At 45.7% G+C, this 24,176-nt stretch overlaps 3 protein-coding genes across 3 annotated transcripts; 2 read left to right on the top strand and 1 right to left on the bottom strand.

Moving 5' to 3' along the window:
• Positions 1 to 546: 546 nt before the first annotated feature.
• On the top strand, positions 547 to 2,055 carry PHALS_12570 (Uncharacterized conserved protein, contains BSD domain; the record flags this gene model as incomplete). Its single annotated transcript, XM_024728145.1, has 1 exon — positions 547 to 2,055. The coding sequence occupies one exon, from the start codon at positions 547 to 549 to the stop codon at positions 2,053 to 2,055; it is 1,509 nt and encodes a 502-aa protein (XP_024578651.1).
• Positions 2,056 to 2,110: 55 nt separating this feature from the next.
• PHALS_12569 (cysteine protease family) lies at positions 2,111 to 10,263 on the bottom strand (the record flags this gene model as incomplete). Its single annotated transcript, XM_024728144.1, has 14 exons — positions 2,111 to 2,228; positions 2,301 to 2,476; positions 2,543 to 2,676; positions 2,732 to 2,852; positions 2,913 to 3,138; positions 3,204 to 7,852; positions 7,909 to 7,968; positions 8,028 to 8,461; positions 8,524 to 8,779; positions 8,837 to 9,245; positions 9,322 to 9,434; positions 9,499 to 9,602; positions 9,667 to 9,794; positions 9,845 to 10,263. The coding sequence occupies 14 exons, from the start codon at positions 10,261 to 10,263 to the stop codon at positions 2,111 to 2,113; spliced, it is 7,347 nt and encodes a 2,448-aa protein (XP_024578650.1).
• Positions 10,264 to 21,536: 11,273 nt separating this feature from the next.
• Positions 21,537 to 21,815, top strand: PHALS_12568 (uncharacterized protein; the record flags this gene model as incomplete). Its single annotated transcript, XM_024728143.1, has 2 exons — positions 21,537 to 21,616; positions 21,680 to 21,815. The coding sequence occupies 2 exons, from the start codon at positions 21,537 to 21,539 to the stop codon at positions 21,813 to 21,815; spliced, it is 216 nt and encodes a 71-aa protein (XP_024578649.1).
• Positions 21,816 to 24,176: the final 2,361 nt, after the last annotated feature.

Here is a 24,176-nt window from a genome sequence, read left to right as displayed (position 1 = left end):
AATTATGCTAATTCATTCCTAATACAATACATCTTCTGTTGTGTAATATTACGGCTCCTCGGTGATAATTTACGTGCTGGGGTATTTTTTTATTTTTTGAAAAAGTGGGATATTTTTTTATATATGGCAAAAGTTGGGCATTTTTTTTATTCTCCCTTTTTTATGATTTGTTGATACTGTATATATAAATTCTCGAATACCTGAAGCTGGAAAGTAAGTGACATGTAAGAATATTTTTTTAAGCTTTTAACTATATGCATAGTCGATATATATTTACCTTTGAGCAGATAGGGTCTGATAAAGCTGCTGTATACCCGAGAAAGGTTCGCTAAATAGCTGACACAAGACCTATCATGGCATCTTTTACATGCAAGTGCGACTGTGGTCAATCTTCCCGATGTTAAAGAAGTTTTCAACAAAAAGTTGTCGATGTAAAAGTACGACTCGTGCCACATCAAAGTCAAACTTCTCACGTGGAATATATAAACCGGTATATTTTATATAGAGGGCTCGGTGATGTAGAACTTAATTCTCTGTTTAAACACCATGTGGCAAACGCTAGAGCAGGTGGCAAAGAATGCGTCGGGGTACGTTAATTCCGTCCAGGAGAAAGCACAGAGTCTTGCAATTGCTGTGCAGGATGAAGCGTCTACTCTGCTTCATAGTGCCATGAGATCGATTCGTACTGGTCCCGTGGATGAAATACTTTTCGAAGAATTGGCAGATTACAAGGCGTTTTCGACCTTTTTTTCTATCGACGAACACAAGCATGAAATTACACGCGCAATGGATGAGAACAATGATATTTGCGAATTGCATCATACGCTAGTGCCATCAAAGTTGAGCGATGAAGAGTTTTGGCGTCGCTACTTTTTCCGTCAGCAGCAGACACAGTTTTTGGAGCAAATTGATACATTGACACCACCTGAAGAAAAGAGAGAAGACGAAACAAGACCAGAAGAACGACAACAATCAGAGCAGGAGGGAATTTGGCTTTTACGAGCCGCAAGAGACGCAGAGCGTCGCGCAGCGACACAGTGGCGACTAAAAGCTAGAGAGTTGCACTCTCAATTGCAAGAGATAAAGCAGATACATGATGAAAAGGAGCAAAAGGCTTTAAATGAGTGGGAACAACAACTGCAGACACTATGTGATTCGTACGAGAGTAAGATGGCTGCAACTTTGATGCAGATTGATGAAGCACGGGCTCAAGGCTATGATGAAGGCGTTCGTGAGAGTCAGGCAATTGTAGAAAGCATCAAACATAAAACAGAGAAAGAAGTATTGCAACGTAGGGTTGATATAGTAGAGAATGGCTCAAATGATGCTCAAGTAGCTCGGTTGATAAAAGAGAAGGAAGAATTAGAGATGATGGTGCAATCTGCTCGTGAAAGAATTGCTGAATTGGAAAAGCACGAAGGTGGATTAAAAACTACAGCTGCTGTTGAACTGACAAAGGAGAAGGATCTGTGGCGGATGCGAGCACTCAAGATGAAGAAACTAAAGGACCTCGTGCAAGCTGAGCTCACGTCTCTACGACAGCAACGTGACGCTGATGCAGCTACTCAGTTAGCAAATTCTGATGCTTCTGCGAGTGCTCAAGCTGGAAATATCGACGATCATAGCAAGCTTCAAGCTCGGATGAATGACTTACAGATGCAACTGGCAAACGCACTGGCTGGTGCCGAAGCACGTGCTCGTGAAGCTTTCGAAAAGGGAATTGAAGCTGGCAAGGCAGAGATGGAGCAACATATGAAGCAAGAGCTTGATCAGGCTTTTCACAACGGCTACAAAAAAGCACAGGCTGAAGCTAAAAGTGAAATGGGCGTACTTAGAGCGGAGCTTGGAATGTTTCGTGCTTTTCACGAAAGTGCAGCCCACTGTGCTGATGACGTCGGTAACGACACCGAAAATGTGCTTGAAGACTCAATTGACGACGTCTTGCTGGCTGATGGACTACCGCTGTGCTCACCGACGTCATCAGTATCGGTCTTTAGTGACGATAGCAAGAACGACGCGATGTTAAAGGCTACAGATGATTGGGGGGAGTGGTAAAGCGCGATTTGTATATTGTATATAGCATCGGCTTCCGTTTATAACCGAATTACTGCTATGTCGTAAAAGCACGAGTTGATGTAGCTTTTCGATTAAAATTGGCACCATTTTGTTGGACCCATTCGCTAAAGATCGCTTCAGTCTCTGATCTAGGGTGTTTCCATTGTGTTGATCTATGTAGATCAACCAGCACAAGTCATTGTTGAGTAAACACAAAAGTACTGCAGTTTAACGACTGATCGTACCGGCTTGCGTGATTGCAATAGTATGGTCGGCCTTTTTCAGTAAATCGTGTTTCCCAGCCATCTGGGACATTGGATACTAAAAATTGCTTCATCTCCTGCCAGGTCATGTTTCGCCCTTTTGACGCACGCATGGGTGGTGGCAATGGGGAAATCGGCTTTTGAGACGGTGGTGTTGGCTAGTGCAGGACAAATGATATTAATGTGTGTTGATGTTGTCATGCCGCTTTTTAGCGTACCCTCACCTTCAAAACGACTGGTTCGGAGGCTAGTGTCAGCACGACCGGGCTAATTCGCTCACGGGTTGACGACATCGGTCTTCGAGGATTCATCGTTTTATCATACGCTTCAGCATCACCGCAGAGATTATAGAAAAAATCTACAAAGAATGTCAAGGCTTGAGGTACTGCTGATCCAACTTAAATCCTTCTCACCATCGATACTCACGCGGCCGTTAAGTTCTGGATCGAGAACATTCATCAAATTTGCTCGCTGCTTCGATAAAAGTGCGAGTCCAAAGTCGCTAAGAACTTCATTGAGCACAGCAAAAGTTACCTGATTTCGACAGCACCTTCATAATGAGACAAAGAAAGTTGATTAATATCATAGTCGTACCGTTCCTGAGACTTCCGCCTCGGCAACCAAAGCCTTCTTTAAACCAAGATACGGTCGGTCAGGGCATCGACTCATTAAAGTTTCTCTAATCGTGGAGAAAATCTCGTTTGCTGAGGCGTGAGGTGCAAGCTGAAAGTGTTTCAGGTGATTTACTTTTTGAGTATCGCTCGTTCTTGATTCGATTTGTTGCCTTAAGCAACGAATTTCTTCTTGAAAATCTGCCAATCTAGAGTGTAATCACAATTAAGATTCAGTAGAACCCTGCACATGAAGTTCTGGAAATAAACTCACGTCGCGGCATGTTGTTCGTCTATTGCGCGTTGTTCTTGTCTTGCCTGCTTCAGTCTCCGCTTCCATCTTTCAGCTTCATCGTCGGAGGTCTTGTTTGCAATGTTTGATAGCTGTTGAAGCTGCGCTTGCAATTGTTTCACTTGCTCTCGTGCTGTGCATTCAGCCGTCCCACTCAAAGGTGTGAAGACTGGCAACTGATTCGACCTGTCATCAAAACTATTATGGACTAGTTCCGTTCGAACTTCTGGTGAGTATTGTACACCAGACTTTATTTGTTCTCGACTTCCTGAATGATAATCTTCCGAACCTGTCAATGAAGGTTTCGTATTAGGCGTTTTGCTCACGTCAAAGCGAAACGTCAACGCCATGACTCCAGCAGAAGTTGACGTCGCAGATTGCAGTGTGATGTTTTTCTTGAAATTGTGACCTTCTTGAGCGATAGCAGATCCAACCGCAACTTGACACTCTCCGATCAATTTGTCGGTTTTGGGCAGTTTGTTATAGACAGATATAACTAGTTCTGGAGTAATAGTTTGGCCAAGGCGCATATTGCAAAGCATTGCTTGCCACTGAGACTCAAACGAAGGGTTGACACTGACATCAAAAAAATCAATTGGCCAATCCGAAGGGTATCCCTCCACCGCATAATCACACGATGTCAACGGGTCATAAGCTGTGCAATAGAGTCTCGGCTTTGGAGCTTGTAGCCCATTTGGTAGAGCTCTTCGCACGCTGAGGACTACGAAATGACCTAAATTCTCGTCATGATCACCGACAATGAATGAAATACTCTCAACAGATGGAGAGCTTTCAGGGGTACAAGCTACTTTGACAGTATCTGTGAAAATGACAGGGCGATCGATCCGATAGTCGCAAACATTTGGCTCTTGAATCGCGATCAGAGTCTGAAAATTCCATTGCACAGCTCCTGAGCCACTTACACGAGAGACACCAGTCGTGTACGTTGAACCGTGTGGATGCAGATGTAGGACAGCATACGCATCTTGGTGACCCGAGATGAGGTCTTGAAACTCCTGCCAGCTCGTTTCAGCTTTCGAGTACTTGCCGACAATGTGGTAACAAACCCGCAACGTAGATGCAGTGTGCGCTACAAATGTTGCTAAAGCCCGCAGCGAAGGAGTTGATCGTTCTGAAATCGTATCCGCAACAAGTTGTTGAAAACTTGGTTTGCCTAGCTGATCAAAGTACTCGCTATCAATGGAGAACACTAAACTGCGTTGATTTATCGACCAGTAGAATGGAAACTCATATTTGGAGAGTAAATTACGTAGAGTTGATATGAATGCGTTACTTTCCACCAAAGTCAGACCCAGGACACGGACGGCAAATTGTGACTTAGTATAAACACGCTGACATTTTTGCTCCACTCTAGTTCGCTCAATAATTGCTAGCATTGACGCATTCAATTTCGGATACAAGTCGCTCGTAATGAGACCATGCGGTGACTGGATGAACGAAGCTTCTCGTGATTTTTCGTGAATTTTTTGCTGTCGACTCTCAAAGTCCTGAAATTGGACTTGTGCTAACAGATTTTGCAAGTCAAATTCATTCTCACAAAGTATGAGATCGGCAGTAAGTTTAAAAATTGGATCTCTTGCTCTGATGATCAAATTTCGATTCGCATCAAGCGCCATTGTCACAAGATACTGGTGCTCTCCATTACACAATTGTGAGAAATTTATGAGCGCATGATTGATTTGAGACTCAAGATCCTTTAGATTTTTAAGTCGCATGATGATCTGAAACAAGTTAAAGTCCAGAACTGGATCGTTCCAATTCAGCGTCGCTGGAAATTTGACTCGATAGTCGATTCGTACTACATCAAGACTGAGTGCAATCAGTACTTTTGTCAAAAGTCGATCATCCGGAACAGAATTCGACCCGATACCAGTGCCTATTTCAAATCCAGTCTTCAGCACGCCTCGTACAAAGTCATTAAGATAGATGGCATCAGCCGGGTCGGCTCCAAACACGTTTTTCCAAATAATTTTAATATCAAGTGTTCCGCTGCGTTTCTGTAGATGAGCTGAAAGCTTAGCAAAAATTGCATCAGCATCAAATGTCCTTACATATGCCATTAAATTTCCAGATTCAGTGAGTAAAGCTCTAGCCAGCACGTCCCCACTTGACTTTAACGACAGAAGCTGTTCCTCTCTTTTGATTTTCGGCACAGAAGATTGATCATTCGTGAATACGTCGTGATGAAATGTGAGGTTAAATGCGAGGGACTTGAGATCGTTGACAGTAACGTCAAGTTCTACCTTGCTGTAGATACTTTGGCAGAGTGATATCAGCTCGTTGTTCGTCATGTTTCCATGCAGTTGTTGTAGCTCGTCTTGCAACATTGTTCGAACAGAAAGGCTTGTTTGAGCGATCTCATCGAGCTTAAGTAAGATGTTACTTAGACTACTAGCTTGGTCATCCCTCTGACGCATGAAAGACTTGGTGCTTATTGTTTCGACATACTTCATAAAAACAGCTTTCTGAATTGTTGTAGACTCGTGTGCTGTAGAAGTGGCACCTAAGCGATTCATGATCAGCAGTGCATCTTCGAAATTGAAGTGAATTCCCAATACCGCGAAGTAATCGACAAAGTCGAATTGATCTATGCTATCGCTTGCATCATTATTCAGTTGTTCAAATACTTCTACTAATACATTTGACGTTTCAGCCGAAAGAGACGATAGGCCCATGACTCGCTGAAATAGGATAACTCCGGACTCATCACTTTGTGACGTTTTATTTGCTTCTGTTGTAAAATTCGATGAGCTAGACCAAGACTTTATCGTTGAACTCAATGCATACGCGCTGTAGGCGACATCTATGATATCATTACATAAGGGAGATATAATTGTCTCGAGGACTTGAGCAACATTGTGTGGTGTGTCCATCCGACTTGTTGGTGACGCTACAGATTCCGTCCATACGTGATCTGTTAATATCCAATGTTTAAATTCGATTAGACTTATTTCACCATCACCGTTCGCGTCAAACTGTTCGATAAGAGAAGCTATTTGATTCTGCTTAAGTGCAGGTTGGATGTCCAACAGCTCAAGCATTTTCTCAAATTCTTGGGAACTCAAAGACCCCGAACCATCTGCGTCAAAAGAATGAAACACTCGCTCAAGATGCGAGCGTTGCTGGTCGGAACCGCCAATTTTTTCGATCAAAATGCTGCGAAGTTGCTCACCAAATGTTTCGTCAGATAATATTTCGTGCTGAAAGCACTCCTCGCAAACTTTGTTCTTTTCAGGCAAAAGCGAGAAACAGGGAGAGCAAAAGACATTAACACAATTTGATCCGTTGCACAAAAAACTTGTCGGCTCCTCTGATGCTTCTACAAATCTCTTCGATCGCCCAGAAATGAACACGCGAGTTCCACAATCGATACACTTGATATAATTCGAGCCACTCTTTTTACCACCAATTAGACGAGGCAGCGCAGCCGTTTTCTCTGCATCACCAAGAGCAATCTGCTTGTGCTGAAGTAGCGACTTTAAACGGGCTGATCGTTTCACTTCAAGATCACGAAAGTGATTGCTCTTGTGCAACTCCAATGCAGTTTGATTATTTATTGGTTGTGTCCACCCTTGAATGTCATTTGGAGACTGAGCAGAGTAGAAGGAAGACGTCTCAATTTGCGTGGAGTGATCTAGGATTTGGCTGTCAGACATCTGATCATCGAGGTTATCGTTTGAGTTAAGGGTGGATAATTTTTGAGCGGTATATTCTCTTTCCAAAAGCTCATAAAATGCTGTCACTGGAGTAGTTTTCTGCATAGAATACTTTGAAGCTCCTATGATTGTTTGTCTACTAGCCTTGTGCGCTTTTGCAAGCAGTACAGACTTCTTTGCAAAGTGATCGAGCTGTCTGGCCATAGTTAAATCTCGATCCAGAATTTCTCTTCCAATTTGTTGACGAAGACAAGTTTCTGATGGCGAAAATGTAGGGGCCGTGATTTGAGCTTGTCGCTGTATACCCTTTCGTTTTCTACAAATAGTTAGACCAGTTGCTCCGAGTAGTTCAATTTCAAGAATGCCTTCGCGGTGTATACTGTTAGGCGTGTCTCCATCTTCTTCCATATCGGGAAGCTCGAGAATCGTGTTTTTCTCCTCAAGATCTGAAGCAAACAGTTGTAAGATGTAATCTGTTTGAATCATTCCACTCTTCTCCCCTCTACCAGAGAAGAATCCTAATGTATCGTCATCCCAGCATGACACATTAAACCCAAGTTTCTGCAACTTTGATCGACACTCTGCTTTCGAAAGTTTTGGAAACTTTGCAAACGTTGCTCTCAGCTCACGCAATCCGATTCCAATCCGTTTCGCTTGCTTCAGAATTTCCTGCTTTTCGATCTCAAATCGCTGACGCTTCCCAGCTACTGATGCACTTCTTGATTTCAAGATGGTTTCTAAATTTTGATTTGAACTGATGACAAAATGCCTTTTGCTCTTATGACCAAAATCAACACTTTTTCTTTGGTTAGATGGCTGATCTGTGTTAACTTTCTCTTCGTCGCCTTCCTCTTCCTCGACAATTTTTTCACCTCCTTCTAATCGAAATGTTGGCTTGTCCGAGTATACCGAGATCCAAAAATTGCCAACATTGGTACTCCCACTTGTTTTCTCCTGTTCACTTGACATTTAAACCATAACTATTACATTTCATGCAATTAAGACCGTACTGTTCTCATGTACATGCTCGGAATGATGCAGTATCGTCCAGGCTCCATCGTGGCTTCCACCTTAAGGCCAAAGCAAAATTACTTAAAGAGCAGGTACAAAACAAATGTATTACCCGTACCGAAACAGCTTGTTTGAAAGTATAAGCAGGTTGTGGTACTCCGTCATCGTCGATCCCGGGAATGACCGTGCCAGGCATTATAGCCGGTGGAAGTGGCTCCGATCGCCTCCCACTCTGATAGCTTTCTCGTTCAGCCGGTTTGTATGCTCGATAATAAGCATCGAGTTTATTCGCGGGTTCTCGAGTTTCAAACTTGTTCGGATCATTTTTAACTGGACTTAGTGAGCAGATATGAAAGCCAATAGGTACAATTTTTAAAATGTCGCTTCCACGAGGATCTTCCTGACTCAACGACACAAATATTTGAGCTCGCTGCTCGAGCGCCAGCTCGAAGCGTGGGTTGTTTACCCAAGTGCTTTTAGTTGTATTACCACCACAATTTGCTTCATTCCAACATCCTTCTGAGCGACGCCCATGCCATGAATCGGGAAAATCTGGCTTCACACCACGAATTAAAGCGCTATAAAAATTTAATATTACGTCTACGCTGGCCCACCTATGCCAGCAAAAAAGTGTGTAAATGACTGCATCCAAGCCTCGAACGACATAAAAAAAGTTCCGTCGTTTGCGTTGATCTCGATCTCCTCTTCTTGGGCGATGGTGTCTGCACCAACAACTCCACGGGCATTCATCGTCATAAAGACTCGCTTCTCAGCGTTGGCTCCAACTTTGCGATTAATAATCTTAAAATACTTTGCGATAGCATCCTCATTGATAGTGCGCTCATCGCTAGAATCTGACCACGGCCCAGTCTAATGGTAAGACAGTAAGTGACATATGGTCCAACTAGAATTTTCATTTATTCTTACCCATTCACCCATTCCCCATGGATTTCGCAGCTTAAGCAAGCGAACAGATTCCCCTTCTACTGTTTTGATCTCTGCTGCATCCACTAAAGCGTACGCATGTTTGAAGTAAAGGCCATTTCCTGCGCTTGATTCAATTGCAACTTCTTTTGTCTGCGGCTGAATTGAACATCCCATAAGTGACCCGCAATCCCTATAACGATTGATCTTCCCCCAAAACGGATCCCCGTGCTTTTGTAACGGTTTGACAGGTTCGTAAGGGCTCTCACCATATCCTGGAAATCCCTCTTTTAAAATCACTTGCTCTGAGCACATTCCGGTAAGATCATTCAGCGCACAATCAACAAATCCTCCGGTAAGAGCCTCATAACTGCCGTGAAGCTTTGCATAAGCTTTTTCTAGCAAGGATACCCTGCCATCCAGTAACATCATGACCTCGTTAGCCCGTTGAAGTATGAAAACAGTCATGTTTTTGCTTGTCAGTGTACCAGAGCTCGTTCGGATTACGACAGCGAGCAAAGTATGGTTTTCCTTCCTTGAAATCACTGAATCCAAACACTGGCAACCGGTCGTCAATGAGAATGTAATTCCATACGAAATTCTAGTAGAGATGGTTTAAGAAGGTAAGAAATCAAACAAAGACACGAAACATGTCATATGCGGACCTTCATAAATCTGCAAACAAACAACCCTCTTGACTTGTACAGGTCTTTGCGCCAAAAATTCTGCTCTAGTATGTCTGAACGTGTTGCAACCACACTCAATGCACCTTAATTTAACACCAAAACATGTTCAATCATATGTGCGTTCTCAGCTCTACTCATGATTCTCACTCAGAAACCAGCAATCGCCGAGATTTCCTTGAATGACGTCTCCAGATGAAGCTCCATCAGCAAATAACGTCGCATTCGAAGCAAAAACGTTGTCAGTCGAACACTCATCCTCATCGTTCAACATCAGACTGTATACAAAATCAGACATCGACCTGATCTATAATCCCCAAAACTGTACCTCTTGTCAGCTTCGTCATTTGAAGCGTATATTGGTCGTTCCCACCGAATTTTTCCGTGTTGTAGCAGTCCAAGAACTTTTGCTTGATGCTGCGACCCCCCTTTGGATGGAATATTTGCTCCTGCTTTGCACATTGCTGCTGCTCCATCTATATCGGTGGTACAAGGTCCAAATGTTGGATCAATAAAAAGTTTTGTCGCTGAATCCGTATGCAGTTGAATAGCATGTTTAAACTTCGCTTGCAAAAGTTGATCAGCTAATCGTAGTCCTTGATTCAACGCTCGTCCTGCGAGACCCTTGATCTTAACAGATACGACTGTATCTTGTCGACTAGATACGACATGAATTCCGAGCTTTTGAAGCTCTAATTGTAATGTGTAACAATCAATGTTGTCGCTATTTTCCACTTTCGAGGGCATTCCACTTGAATAAATGGGTCATAAGCCTGTTTATCTATTATGATGAGTTTTAGGTGTGTGCGAAAGGTCGTTTGGGATAAACAATGTCACAAATACCTTACTATCAGAATAGTGACTCTAGATCATTATTTTTGCATTCTTCCTCGACGTCTTTCTGATTTTTTGCCCCTAAATCACCTTCCTTATTAGCGCCTCCTCGGCTTACATATGTTAGTCGTTGCGGCTTTGCGTATTTTGCGTAACTGATTTGCTGAATAAAAATTCGATCCTTTCTCCTCAAATGACATCGATTTCGGCCGCTATTTATTTTGCGATCGGATAATGATATCGTATTGAGCCCGCATGAACGACACCCGAATGGTTCAAGTGCTCCATGCTACAGAATTACATGCGGATGAATATTATACAATTTGCGCGATTTCTCCATCATATACCATTGCATTGCTTGAAGTATCCAAACCATATCAGAGAGCTAAATTGCAGCAGGGCTACCGTCGTTCTTTGCTTAGAGGAAGCTAAACTGAGGTCACCGACCTTAAGTTCCTTACAAGAACCAGTACGAGTGGAGCGGATCGCAATTTGCTACCTCCAAGTTCAAAATCAAAACTGTTTTTAACTGTTTTAGTTGCGGCAGAGCCGCCAATATCTGAAACATTAGGTTTTTCTAATTAATATAGTGATACCTGATAAATTTGTATTACACTGGCAATCCTACCACGTAGTTGCTTCCTGTTACGGTGTAGCCACACCACAATGTGATTACACCAACTTGTGCAATCAACTCCTTTGTACGATTACACTATCTAACACTCTCCGCTCAATGAGCCCTGAGTCTATGACACGCAAAACACCCAGTCTAGCTGGTTCCGAGAGCGCCCACGGCTTCACGTCAAGACCTCGGCAACCGAGCGCAACACACCACGCCCGGTCCTCGTCGATATTTTTGTAAATCCGACCACGAGTCGAATACTCCTTTTCCAGCATGGGAAGACGAGGAGGACAAGATGTGCCAACGGCGCTACGTGAGTTCAGCTCGATCCTTGCGGACACCATGTCCGTTCCTCCACCTCTCGGCTTTCGGTGGAAGTGGTATTGTTACCAATCGCCTCGAAAAGGTACACGATCAGCAATCGAAGGCTGCCCATAGGGCGGTTCTCATGTCATGTTAGGTTCTAGACTATCGTGTGGAAAACGGCCTCTGCTCGGCGGGTCCCGCTACTGAATCGAAAAACGCGATCACTCGATCGTTTGGCGTCTACGTAGTCGGGCCCCCGGCCACTGCACAAGCTGAGCTTGATAAGCGGATAGCTCTCCGAGCTCGCTTTTTGGTACCACAAGAACTCTCAATGGATCGGTACTGCGTTTGACTTTGAGCTTAAAAAGGAGGCGCTCCTGTATCCGCAATGCGGACTATTTCCGTGGTACTCGCCCGTGGCGAGATAAGGAGCTCGTTGAGCGGTGGATGCAGCGGCATTAAAAAATCTCCTCGTTGTCTACCTTACGGCGAAGCCACATGAAAGTGGACGTGCGCGTAGAGCGCCATCTTACATTTGAATTTGCCAAACTCAAGGCGCAACACCGACTATCTGTAAATTGTCGCCCTATGACACATGGAATCATCCATCACGCACCCAAAAGCTCTGTGGTTTTTCACAGGGTGAAACTACGACAATAGCAGCTAAGGGCCACAGCTTGAGCTCAGCTCGTGGTCCTTCGGCTTCCCGAGTTACTACCGAGAAGCGTGGGGCGCACAACGATGCGAAGCCTCATGATGCTTCTGATCATAACCGTCCACGGCGTCTGGGTAGTGGAATCTCAAACTCCGACGAGTTCGCGAAGTTTGAGTATACACGCCACTTTACAATATATTGAGTCAGACCCTATCGACGACGTCGATCCATAAGGCGTCCCACCTGGTAGCGGACGCCATGATTCTTATCGAGAAGAGTCGCCGGCGGGCGGTGAAGATTGGGTCGATCGCCATTCGGTGACCCGCGATGCTCTTCGAGCATTGGAGGACAAAGTCCGTCATCATCGGCACTCTGCCGAGCATCGTTCCAAGACCGCCAACTGTTGTGCGAAACACATCGAGAGCGTGGAGCACTTTGTGCATCGACTGCCTCATGTTGAGAAATTTTTTTTGTGCTCTGTCGGAGCGGCTCCTAGTCGTCGGGAAGACGAATAGGTCACTTCGAGCGACGGTGGAGTCGCTGGAGACGGAAATTGTTGCACTGCGTACCCAGAACCAGTTGCCAGTTTGGCTTCTGGGTGGTCCAGCGCCTTTAGGCGCCGCTCCGGCGCCAGAGCTTTCGCGTTCACTTGCACCGGATCCCGTTACAGCTTAAGCAAGCTCACGTAAAACACCGGGTGGGTGCGCATCCTCGGATGGTTCAGCGTATACGCAAGGCCAAGCTTGACCACGACCTTAAAAGTGCAGTAAGCCGTGGACGGAGTTTTGTCTTAAAGACAGCAGAGACTGCATGTGTAGGAAGGTTTTTGGCATTTAATATAAACAGGTCTCTGACCCCAAATTTCTCCATGTTTCTTCTGCTTCTTCCATCTGTATATTTATTCTGTATGTCTTGGCTTTTAGCCATCGCATACCGAACGACACTCAGTCTGGTAACTTCTCCACGGACAGTGAGGGGGCTGACATCAGCTAGCCTTTCGGCTATTCGTTTGTCGATCGTGTCTTTCGACGACATGGACTACCGTAGTCAATTGCCTCTTATAGAGACCCACGCTTTGTAATGAGGTTTGGGTCTAATTTTCTTCGAGGTGCTAAGTATCAAGTTGACTATGTCGATAGCGGATCATCCGCAAACCGATAGTCGTATTGAGCGCGTGAATCGCGTCGTTGGAGACGTTCTTCGCAGCGTCTGCACTGAGATGTTGAGGCGCTGTAGCGCCATACTTCCACTCGTAGAGTTTGCTCTGAACAATTCAGCGCATTCATTTAACGGCTAAACGCCATTCTACGTATACGGGCTTGTTAATCCTCACGTCCCGCTTACACTGCCATCCCATGGCTCAGGGACCGTCGATGGTGTCCGGCTTGCCGCAAGATGACCCATCGTGCCCAAACAGTCCACAACACTACACCTTTTTTGCCAGCCGAGACCTTCGGCAGGCCAAACACAAAGTCCATACTCATGGACTGCCAACACGCGGCGGGCGCCGGTAAATTGGCCAGCGGTGCCGCCGCATTTGGAGAAAGGTTCATCCTGTCACACGACTCACACGTGCGCACATATGTAATCTTCCATTTGTAATGCTTAGGTCACCAGTAGTGGCAACTTACAGAGTTGTAGGTATTTTCACGACCAAGATGACAACTGAGTGTGGTGTTGTGGGTCTATACGGTAAACTAAATCCTCAACTTGAGTAACCACTATTCGTGGCGTATCCGTTAAATCGCTGGAATAATACAGCAATGCGTTATTCAACTTCCAAACTCCTTGCTCCCGAGAGCCTGTAGCAGCGCTACACATACCATCACCAGTGTATGCAGCGCGGATCAGATCCGTCACTGACGACGTCACCGTCGTGACATGAGCAAACATATAAATAAGTCTGCATGACAACGCATCAGCCAAAGTATCAACTTTCCCGGCTTATACTTCACCTTGAAGTTATATTCTGCGAAGAAGGAGAGCCACCTAGCCATCCTCTGCGAGAGGTGTGGCGACGGAGTCGCCGCACGTAATGACGCATGATCTGTGTAGATTCCAAACGGCTGTGAGCCAAGCATGTGAACAGGACCTTGGCAAGTGCATACTTCATCGCAAGTGATTCCTTGTCGTAGATCGGGTGGTTACTCTCTGTAGCAGTAAGCTGGCGAGATTAAAACGCGATCACCCGATCTCCCCTTCGGCGTCTGCTTGCAGTAGTGCATACCCAATGGCAAAGTCCCAAGCGTCACACACGGCACTAAAATGACGATCGGGTCTGGCGACGCCAGTATTGGCGCACAAAGGAGGCTGTCTTTGACCTGTCAAAAGTCTCACGATACTCGGTGTCTTAACACCCTTCTGTATCCTTGCTAAGGAGTTTAGACAATGACCGTTCCAATTCCGCATAATGTGCGCTATATTTATGTGCAAGTAGTTGGCGAGCCCAAGCCACTTGTGCAAGTCCTTTTGGTTCATTGACCATAGCGGGATCCGCTCGAAGGCCACGCTTCCCAATGAAGTACCCTGAAAAGGGAATTTCTTCAGCGCCGAAAATGCACTTATCGGCATTGGCATACAGCTTATTCGCGCGCATGTACTAAAGCACCGCTCTTGAATGGACGTTCCTAATCTGTCCTTCTGTGCCTCGTACGACTGTGGACGAGGATATCGTCGTAGTATGTCTGTGCATACGCCCGGTGGGGCCTAAACAATTGTGTCACAAGACGATTCAATGTTGCTGGTGCATTAAACAGCCCTTGGGGTATCACCAGTCACTCCCAGAGCATCCCGCCCGAGTACTTACTGCTGTCAGCGGAATATCACTCGCTCGAGCTGTTGGTAATACCCATCGACCAAGTCGAGTGTATTTTGTACAGCCAACCATATTCTTCTTGAGGATATCCTCTCTAGGAATCGGCGTCTGTGCCGGAATGGTGGCAGCGTTTAGCTTATTGTAGGCGTGAACGATACGCCACTTGCCGTTCGGCATCTGGACTCAAATCGTAGGTGTCGAATGGGAAGATAACTCTCAGGCACCATTTCTGCGTCGTGCTTCGCACAGAAGAAGGCATCAATGACGTCACACTGCTCCTTAGGCAGGGTGTTACGCAGTATTTGGTTCCCGGAATCAAGTTGATTTCCTTGGACTGGAGGTAGGTACGACGGCGGGTTTTTAAAACGACCTATTAAATTTATTTACCAAAGGAAAGTACGAATCTGAGGATTCATTCAGGATCGACGATCTACTTCGTGCGTTCAGCACTTTCTTGATGTCCAGAAGCGACGATGAGTAAATCTTCTCGTTCGGTCGTTATTGACCACCTCGGCTAAATTGCCTGCCTTCAAGGCACCACAAACTCTTCATAGGATATCTTGTGCAGCCCAAGAAGAGCATCCACCGCGGAAATGGCCTCGAGAATGACGTCGCTGTCTTTCCCTCCCGTCATACCGTCGACAAGGGTGTTTAGGTATGCTCTATCGTCTACGGAAGACACACCCTGGGTCAGGGTCGACGCCGTGCGTCTTGCGAATATCATACGGCTTTGCCGACTCCTCTCGATAGAGGTTCTACGTCTCATCGAGACCAGCAGGAATACGAACTCGGCATTGTCCAGTGTCCTCATTCCCTACTCCATCTGAGCTTTGATGTTATTAATAACATCCGACGAAGAGACGCTAGCTCCGCAGTCTTCGTCTAGTGGATAACGTTCCACTCTACGCGCATCCGAAGGGCCTTGCCCAGGATGCGACCATGCCACTCTGGGCATGCGGTAACTGCTTTGATACTTGAGCAGCTCTTAGTAGGTTACGTAACGCTCCATTTCAGCCCGTAAGGCATGCTCGAGACACTTATCCAATACACCTTCGGTGTTTGACAACTAAAATATTTCGAATCCAGCACATTGGACTTTTCGGTCCAGTGTCCGCGCCTATAGCGCTTCTGCTTCTTAGCAGAAATGGGTCATGACTCACCAAAACTCCACCAGGAGTCGTACGCGTACCGCCCACGGCCTGTGACCTCCAATAGTTCCTTGGCTCATGGTCTTCCAACCATGCCTTCCAAGGATAAGGTCATACCTCTGGATTTCAAGTCTAAGGCTAAGCAGCATTCCACGCTATCGAAGTCAAGAAATTTGACACCGAGGTCCACTAGGACCCTCGGCACAGTGACACAAGTCCTTGTCGTTAAGCGAACAGTGACGGTGTTACTCAACCGCGCTTCCTGCGCCTCAGCATACAGCTGACTTTTTTCGGTCGCGGAGCGTCGAGCATAATTGCCCAACACCCCGGAATCGATAACGATATTTCATGGCTTCTCAAATCCCTTCACGGTCGCTTTTACGCCCAGCAAGCCCGGCTTGCATAAACGTTCCGTTTTCAAGAGCCCAAAGCTCTTCGGGTATGGACTCTGCTGCCCTCTACCTCTTTGACGCTCGACAGAATTTAATTACTCCCCAGTAGGCCGCTTCGCGACAAGCCAAACAAATAAGAAGCGAAGCATCGGTTTGATGAACCTTTACGCACCGTGCGCAGAGACAAACCAGTCCGAAGGTGATGGGTGTCGCCATTGACAAACACCGTCGGGTGTTCAACGCTGATCAGCAGCTCAGACTTCACCCTTTTTCTCATCACAGCTAACATCAACTGGCTCAGACCCGCTTCACGAGCTCTGAGGGTGTGCATTCCTACCAAGTCGTGTCGACCTAACGATGAATTCGGCATTCAATGCCACAATTACCGCATCTTCTAATGAAGCCGGATGCACACGGAAGACTTTCATTATGGCTACGCCAGTGCGTAGACCCTCAATAAAGACGGTCACTGCGACCGCCTCGAGGAGATGACCGGCTGCCGTCTCGGCAATTAGAGTTCTCAACTCTTGGACAAAGTCTCCCAACTCCTTCTTGTCCTGTAGGGTGGCAATGAAACGCAATATGCCTGATTAGGCGGCGAGAACACTCGCAAAAGCTGACCCTTCATTTCCTTTCAGGAAGGGAACGCAGCTTCAACCGAAGCACCACACGTGAGTGTCCATTTTTGCGCTCGGCCCCCAAGCTTAGAGATAGCTAGCCTCACGCGCTATTGCTCGTTCTGGAGCATGGCGGATGCAGCAGCCAGCTCGGCCTCTCTCACCCAAAAAAAGAGATTCTACCCATCCCTGTCCTCAAAGGTCTGAACGCTCACCATGAGCGGCCTGGGTTGTGAAGAGTCATCCGTCGTCGACGCCGACATCTGCAGCTGCAAGGGCTCTAACAGGGCATTTTCATAGCTTAAAAAAAGCGTCTAGGCGCGCTATATCGCTTCGGAAACTTGCAAAATAAGATGTTCCACGCCCTCGGGGCCGAGCAGGGACATTAGTCTATTAAGCCCTTCCTGCATGCCCTGGGGCAAATAGGAGTATTACTCCATCCTCACAGAGGATCAGTCGTAACGACTCAGGCGTAGATTGACTGCGAGTGCTCCCAAGTGCAGCGGGGCTGCCGTAGCACTTTGCTTAAAGGAATGAAGGCTAAGGTCACTGACCTTACGTTTCTTACAAGAACCAGCACTAGTGCAACGGATCGCAATCCGCTAACCCCAAAGTACTTAAAAATTTCACCAAAATTAACACGCTCTTCCGTTTGAAATTGATACTGTATTTGATTGGGTTGCGACAGAGCCGCCAATTTTTAAAACCTTCGGTTTTCCTAATTAATTTAGTAATTTAGTAAAACCTTATTAATATGCATATTGATATGCATATTAATATGGCAATCCTGCCACGTTTTGGCTTCTTGTTACGGTGTAGCCACACTACTGTGTGAATTCACCAACTTGTGTAATCCACACCTATGTACGGTCTGCCCCCCGTTGATACGAGGGTACGTGTAACCCCGTTACATATCGGGTACAATACTGGTTCGACGTTTTAAATGATACCAAGTTGGGATTGTGGAGCGGTGTAAAGCAGTCCACCCATTGTAGAAGCTGTCAATTGCAACTCATTCGTTCGAGCGCTCAAAACATATAGTCGCAATTGACTTGGTCAAATGCCTTCTTAAAATCCAAAACTGGGTCTTCCGCTTTTTAATCTCGACTTGTCATTACTTCTTGTAGATCAAGGAACAGCGCATGTTTGTGCATCTAGCGAGCTTTGATCTGGGTGGATCAAGTCGGGATTGATTCGCTAAAGGCATACGTCAACATTACGGGCGGCATGTCGTCTCAAACAGGGATCAGTGCGATGATTTTATATTTGTCGAGTTGTTCTCTCGGTCCCTTCTTGTGCAGAAGCACGACGACAGTCATGCGATTAGACGAAGCAGAACCTGATGACAATACTCAAGCATTCGTCAAGCACGTCTAGCGCCACATGAAAAAACTCACATCCATGCCAAAAGCAGAAAAAGCTTCCATGTGTCTGATTGCACATGCGAATTCACAATGTTTCACGGGTGAAATTAGGATATCTGTATCCAACTCTGATGCAACCCAAACCAAAAAATCAGATCTTTAGTGCACCATGTGTGAGTTTACCACTCGGTGTGATCATCTCCTCGATCGATACTGTTCACAAACTTGCGTCCAGTGGCGCAAGAAGTGCTAGGTTGATTTCTCTGAGTTGGCCGCTTGAAAGTCGAACGCGATATTCTGGGTGTACTAGATCTTCCTTGTAAATGTCGGCTTGTTATTTCTCATGGCTTCATCAAAGAGTCCGCAGTCAAGATCGTTTGACAACACGTGGTATCGTGCGGCAGCTTGGTCAAGCGCAGCACGGGTATCGCCAACGGCGTGCGTGCTCTGCATTTAAAACTTCTTTTGCAGCTCTTGCAAATGATACTTGATTCAGGTACACAATTCATCGCGGACGATTTCTGCATCCTCCTCGATTGCAGATACCACAACAGTAATCGAAGTGATAGAATGAAAGTTTTCACTTCCCTTTGCCAAGCAGCTAAGAATCACAACTGAAACGCACACTGTGAGTGAAGTGACCGCCAGCACGCTTTTAAAGAATTTGGAGTCGTCTTAGAAGCATTCAAAACGCCCTTGACAGCAAGACTTAGTCCAAAGACGTTTTCCTCTGAATCGGGCTGTGAAGGCTAAGTGTCGTATTGGATTGCCTAGCATCGACAGCGCTTAGTTATGCAAGTCACTTCAAGCATCTGAACTGACCAGGGTCATAGCGTAGAACGGAAGACGTCGAGTCAATTTTTAGGTTCAGAGGAATGTTGAGATAGCCTAGCACCATGCCATCAGACTTCTCAGTCTCCCGTCCCGTGGTTTCTTTTGGTGGTCTACAGCGCATACGCGTTATAAACGGAGACCGTAGTACCTCTAATTATCAGCTTTTCAACGATATACCAGCCAAGAACGAACACCTTACTAAAGTTCTCTCATAGTGTTGAAGCCTGAAAAATACCGTCAGTGCTCCATAGCTTCGTTCTCGGGGTGCGTTTGCAGCTGTAGCACCCACTCGTCGACTGCGTCATACTTCAATACCGTAGACGTCATTGCCCTCGCCGCTACAGAGATTTCACTCATCTAATCGGATGATATCCACCACTTGACCTCGTCTGGAACAGCGCTGCTCTCATCGATGGCACGTTGTCTTCGTGTGCTTCTTGCACTTCAAATTGAGCGTGCCATCTTCGCTAGGCTTGATAGCACTCAGCACATGATTAATTACGTTTAACTGCGCACGCTCTGCGACGATATTCCAGTACCAGCCATCTTCAGCGACAGAGCGCAGTTAAAAAGCCGGTGCTGAGTCCACTACCTTCTTGATGATGTGAATCGGATGTATGACGTTCCGATGAGCTTGACCAAACCATCAACCTGAGTGTATACTTGGGATACACATTCAGCAATAAAATTCAGCAAAACTGTGTGATCATTATTCTCTATTAATTTGGACACTTCATAAATCGAACTAGCTTTAACAATTTTTGATATTTGTGTAGTGCCTATCGATGAAGAAAACCAACCCTCACGATACCTTGATTCCCCATGGACGCTTCACATCGACAGGAAACATTTAGTATCGAGGTCCAAACTTCTTATTGTCGATCGTCATCTTTGCTTCAAAAAGGGCTTCTATCGACTACAGTACCTGAGGTGGTGGCGACGACATCCATAGGATGTGGTCACTGTTCTATCTGCATCTTGAAAAACCAATCCCGTTTCTTGAACGCTCGTTCTTGTTTTTCCTGGTGAAGAGGCCATCGTTTTCATTTGCCAAAAGCAACAAAGGGTATTTCGGTTGCGGTCTAGGACTTTCAGGTGGAGTTATATCGCTTCAGACAAGTAAGGGTGCGTCTGAGTTTCCTTAGGCTTGGTCAGTGATATTTTGTTCAACAAATTGTCATTCTGAGATCTCCGTTGAGGCTGCGTTTTCTGTTTTCCTTCTGCCGCAAGGATTGCTTTGACTTTGTACTTCTAGCCTAGGTATAGGTTTTTAATGGTTGTTGTCTTGCTGCAAAGATTGCCTAGGACGTGCCTTCTTGGCACAAAATTCGCTTTCCACAGACCCGTTAATTTCATGAAGCGACCGATGATCACATAGATGTCAGTCAAAACGGAGTGAAGCATTCCTGCTGCGCACCTCATTGTAAATCACATCGCACACATACCCGTTCAATCATCGCGCTAGTACACGAGCTGGACAAGAAATAATCTCGTCAGGTTACCGATGTTAATTCACTCGGAAGATTCACCTCACATACGGTATAACACCGAGGAGGAACAATCGGAACGGACGTTGACAATGTCAATAAACACTTATCGCCAAGGGTTTGAGTGCAAAACTGACACCAAAGAATTTGGGGCATTCGATCCGCACGTTGCGTCAATCGCCATCACTTTCACGCCAAGGTTACCGCTTGAAAGCTTTGAATCGCTCGTGTAGTTCTGATAGTGCTGCATATGGATGTTGTCAGTGTAATGGCCTACACTAGTCATTACATAAAGGTGCATCTATGTTCCTTCTGTATCCATTGTGAGAGTTCGTTGTGTTTCCAATTGCATACGTGACATCTTATATGGACGAACAATCATTCTGTGTAATATAGATATGCTGATCCATATCTAGAGATCTGCACTGGGGACGAGGCCAACATGTCTCTGTCTTTCGAAGTAGGTGGCGTAAGCAAGTCACTTCTACTGGAAGTTGAAGTTCAAGCTTTTCATTGTTCAGGCTCCGTACACCCATATCTTGTTAGACCTTGATTTATAAATCAGAATCCTAAGGGGTTATAAGTAAACTTATAGGAGCCCTTGAGGTATTTGCACTTAGTTAGGAACCATTAACTCATAATACTTCAGCTGCAATTTTACCTCTACGGTATGAAGCTGCTTCTTTTTTCCTCCAAGTCGGGACTTTCCTTCTCCTTTCACGTCGGGAATCGCTTCCTAATCGAACACGCGTGTTTGTTGTCTTTGAGGGAGTGTTGTGATGGACGCCTTCTTACAGTCAGCCAACGATACTATAAACTTTTGGGGCGTTTGACGAGGGCCTTGCTAGACTCGATTACTATATTAAAGATAGTGGTCGGGGGCAGATAAGGTCGCGCAAAGGAGACGTGATGAGGGCCGACAGCGCCATGGCGGTCAAAAGCCTCAATGTCGTCGGCAGGGGCCTTGAAGATTCTTCGCGACGGCGAGCAGCATCAACAGCAACTATATCACGACGGATTTTTCCTGTAGGACAAGGTTTTCAGCCGTACTTTAACACGGGGTCCGCGGTTGACAGCTAGGACCAGCAGGATCAATTTTCTCAAATGGGGCCGGCCGACAGACGTACCAGTTAAGAGACTGTGCGCGGGCCTGAAATTTAAGGCTGGTGCGACTGCCGAGGGTTGGAAAAATTTCGGGAAATTAATATTTTATAAGGAAACTTGATAGTGAGGGGGGGTAATATTTAACTTGTGGGATAGCTGGCAACTTAAGAAGTCGTGCGGGTCTCGACGCCACGTATAGCGCAGACTTGTTCTGACCAGGACCCCCCCTCAGTAATGTCAATATTTGTCATAACGTTTTCTGATAGTACCGAAGTCGGGACGACAATAGTCGAAGGATTACGTAAAGCATAATGACCCCGCTACAATTTCCACATCAAAATGTAACTCACATTGGGTTCACATCTTGATGGCATTGCGTAAGAGTGAACGCAAAACAGCGTGCAAATGGAGTTCTTCGACTCTACTTGCTCCTCGTGGTGCCAGATTTTATCGCAGCATCCGTATTAAAAATTCTGTCCTAGCGCATTCACGTAACCAGCGAGCAATTCAGATGCTTGTCTGCTGTGACCAGCGAGCCTGAGGCTGTTTTTTGTGAGGCATACGATGTACCCTCCTACACGAGCGGTCATAATGACCCATCAAGTCTCCACCGGATATTTTCGACCCCAATCAGGGACATATGGTGAAGCGACTTTTAGCAGTGAATTTCCTCTGAGGTTGAGAGTTCCCTGTGCACCTCTTCTTCTCTGTATTTACAGCGAGCTCAGTATTTATTTCCTGTGGCGAAGAAATGTACGCCCCCTCCCTACTTTGAAGCTCACAACGACGTTCAATCTTTTTTATAAGTTGGGCCTAGCTGCACGAGCCAAGTTTGCTCGATTAGTATTAGATGGTTGACTTTAAAAGTAAAAAGTACGATGTAGGCGTCATGATAAACTATTACAACCTTTAATTCTTGGAGACAACTGTCTTGTTCGACTAAATGAGCTTCTTCTTTTTCAGCATGGCTGAGGCTCACCGCCTCTGATGCGCTTATTATTGATTTTAAATTCCATCCTTTCTTTGTGGCGTGAAATTTGTACTTCGCATTGAATTCGACAGATATCACTACCTTGAATGGGATAGGATGGACGCGGGAGGCCTCGGTGTAAACCAGAACCGTCTAGAGTGTCTGCATGGGAATGATGAACGTTAACGCCTCCGAAAAGGATTCGGCGCCATTGCGACGATAGTAATTCTGAATTCCTAGACACAGTCCGCCCCAAACTGGCAGCAGGAACTGCTAAATTGCTCGATTTTCATGATTATGCGGTGAGAACAGGTCAATTTAGAGCGGCCAACATTGAAAAGCGTATATTTCACAAAATCACACGTAAAGGCTCAATCTTGCCCGTAGACGTTTCGCTCTGAGATCGCAAGCGCGACACGATATGGCTCCGTTTGGAGCAAGGATGAATCCATGGTCAAATGTCTCTCTCACCTAGAGAGAGGGATTTTTCTTTCCGATTTGAGAAGCCTTGGTGCTCAGCACCAGTGGTTTAACGGTCGAAAGCATCTGTTCTCCATTTGGCACCCGTTTAGGGATTTTCAGGATGTGCCTCACCAGGGCATTCTCAAAGATGGTGAGCGTCTTCAGGGGAGCGGTTCTTCCTCCCGGTTCTTAGATCGCGAGTTCTCTGATCCTGTCGGAATTAAAGATAGACAAAAGCTTTAAAAAACTGGTTTTTCTCCCGGGTAGGTATGCAACGGGGTTACACGTATTCTTGTAACAGGTGTGTGTGAAACACGACATGGGCATGGTCTGACTACACCCAAATAAGAATACGGTAAGTGGCTAGACAGCCAGTAGTTATGCATGTATTTAAATTTTACTACATATATTTAAGAAAATCTATACATTTAAAATTGGGCGGCTTTGCCGCAGATAAAACAAATGAACGGAAGAGTAATTAGCCTTGGGTTAACGCAATAATTTCTTTTGGAGTAAGCGGATTGCGATCTGCTAACTCATACTTGTTCGAAGTATAGATCGAAAAGTCGGTGACCTAAATTACGCTTCCTCTGCGAGCAACGCTACGGCAGCCCCGCTGCATTATTAGCCATGAGTTAAGCTTCTAACTACTCTTGGGGGTAGCGGATTGCGATCCGCTACACTCGCACTGGTTCTTGTCAAGAATGTAAGGATCGGTGACCTTAATCTCGTTTCCTTTAAGCGCAAAGTTACGCCTGCTGCAAGGTATCTAAACGTTTATTCGTCCATCATATTGTACCATGAATCGGTCGTGGCATTGACTTTAAATGCTACCAAGTGCAACGAAATTGCCGTGCACAGAGGCACATATGACTCTCAGAGTCCGCATCAAGAGGATAGGTTCGTTTGCTTCTACAGTGAGCGGAACCGAACCCTATTAGAGTAAATTACACTGCTACTTGCTTTGCAATTTCAAGATTGAAGTGCTGGCCAAAAATTTGTAGCCATGACTATTTCTCAAATTTTTACGTCAATTTTCAGCGAAATACA

The sequence above is a fragment of the Plasmopara halstedii genome, assembly GCF_900000015.1.
Source record: "Plasmopara halstedii genome assembly, contig: Scaffold_614, whole genome shotgun sequence".
Taxonomy (NCBI): Eukaryota; Oomycota; class Peronosporomycetes; order Peronosporales; family Peronosporaceae; genus Plasmopara; species Plasmopara halstedii.
This window is presented reverse-complemented; position numbering and strand designations above follow the sequence as displayed.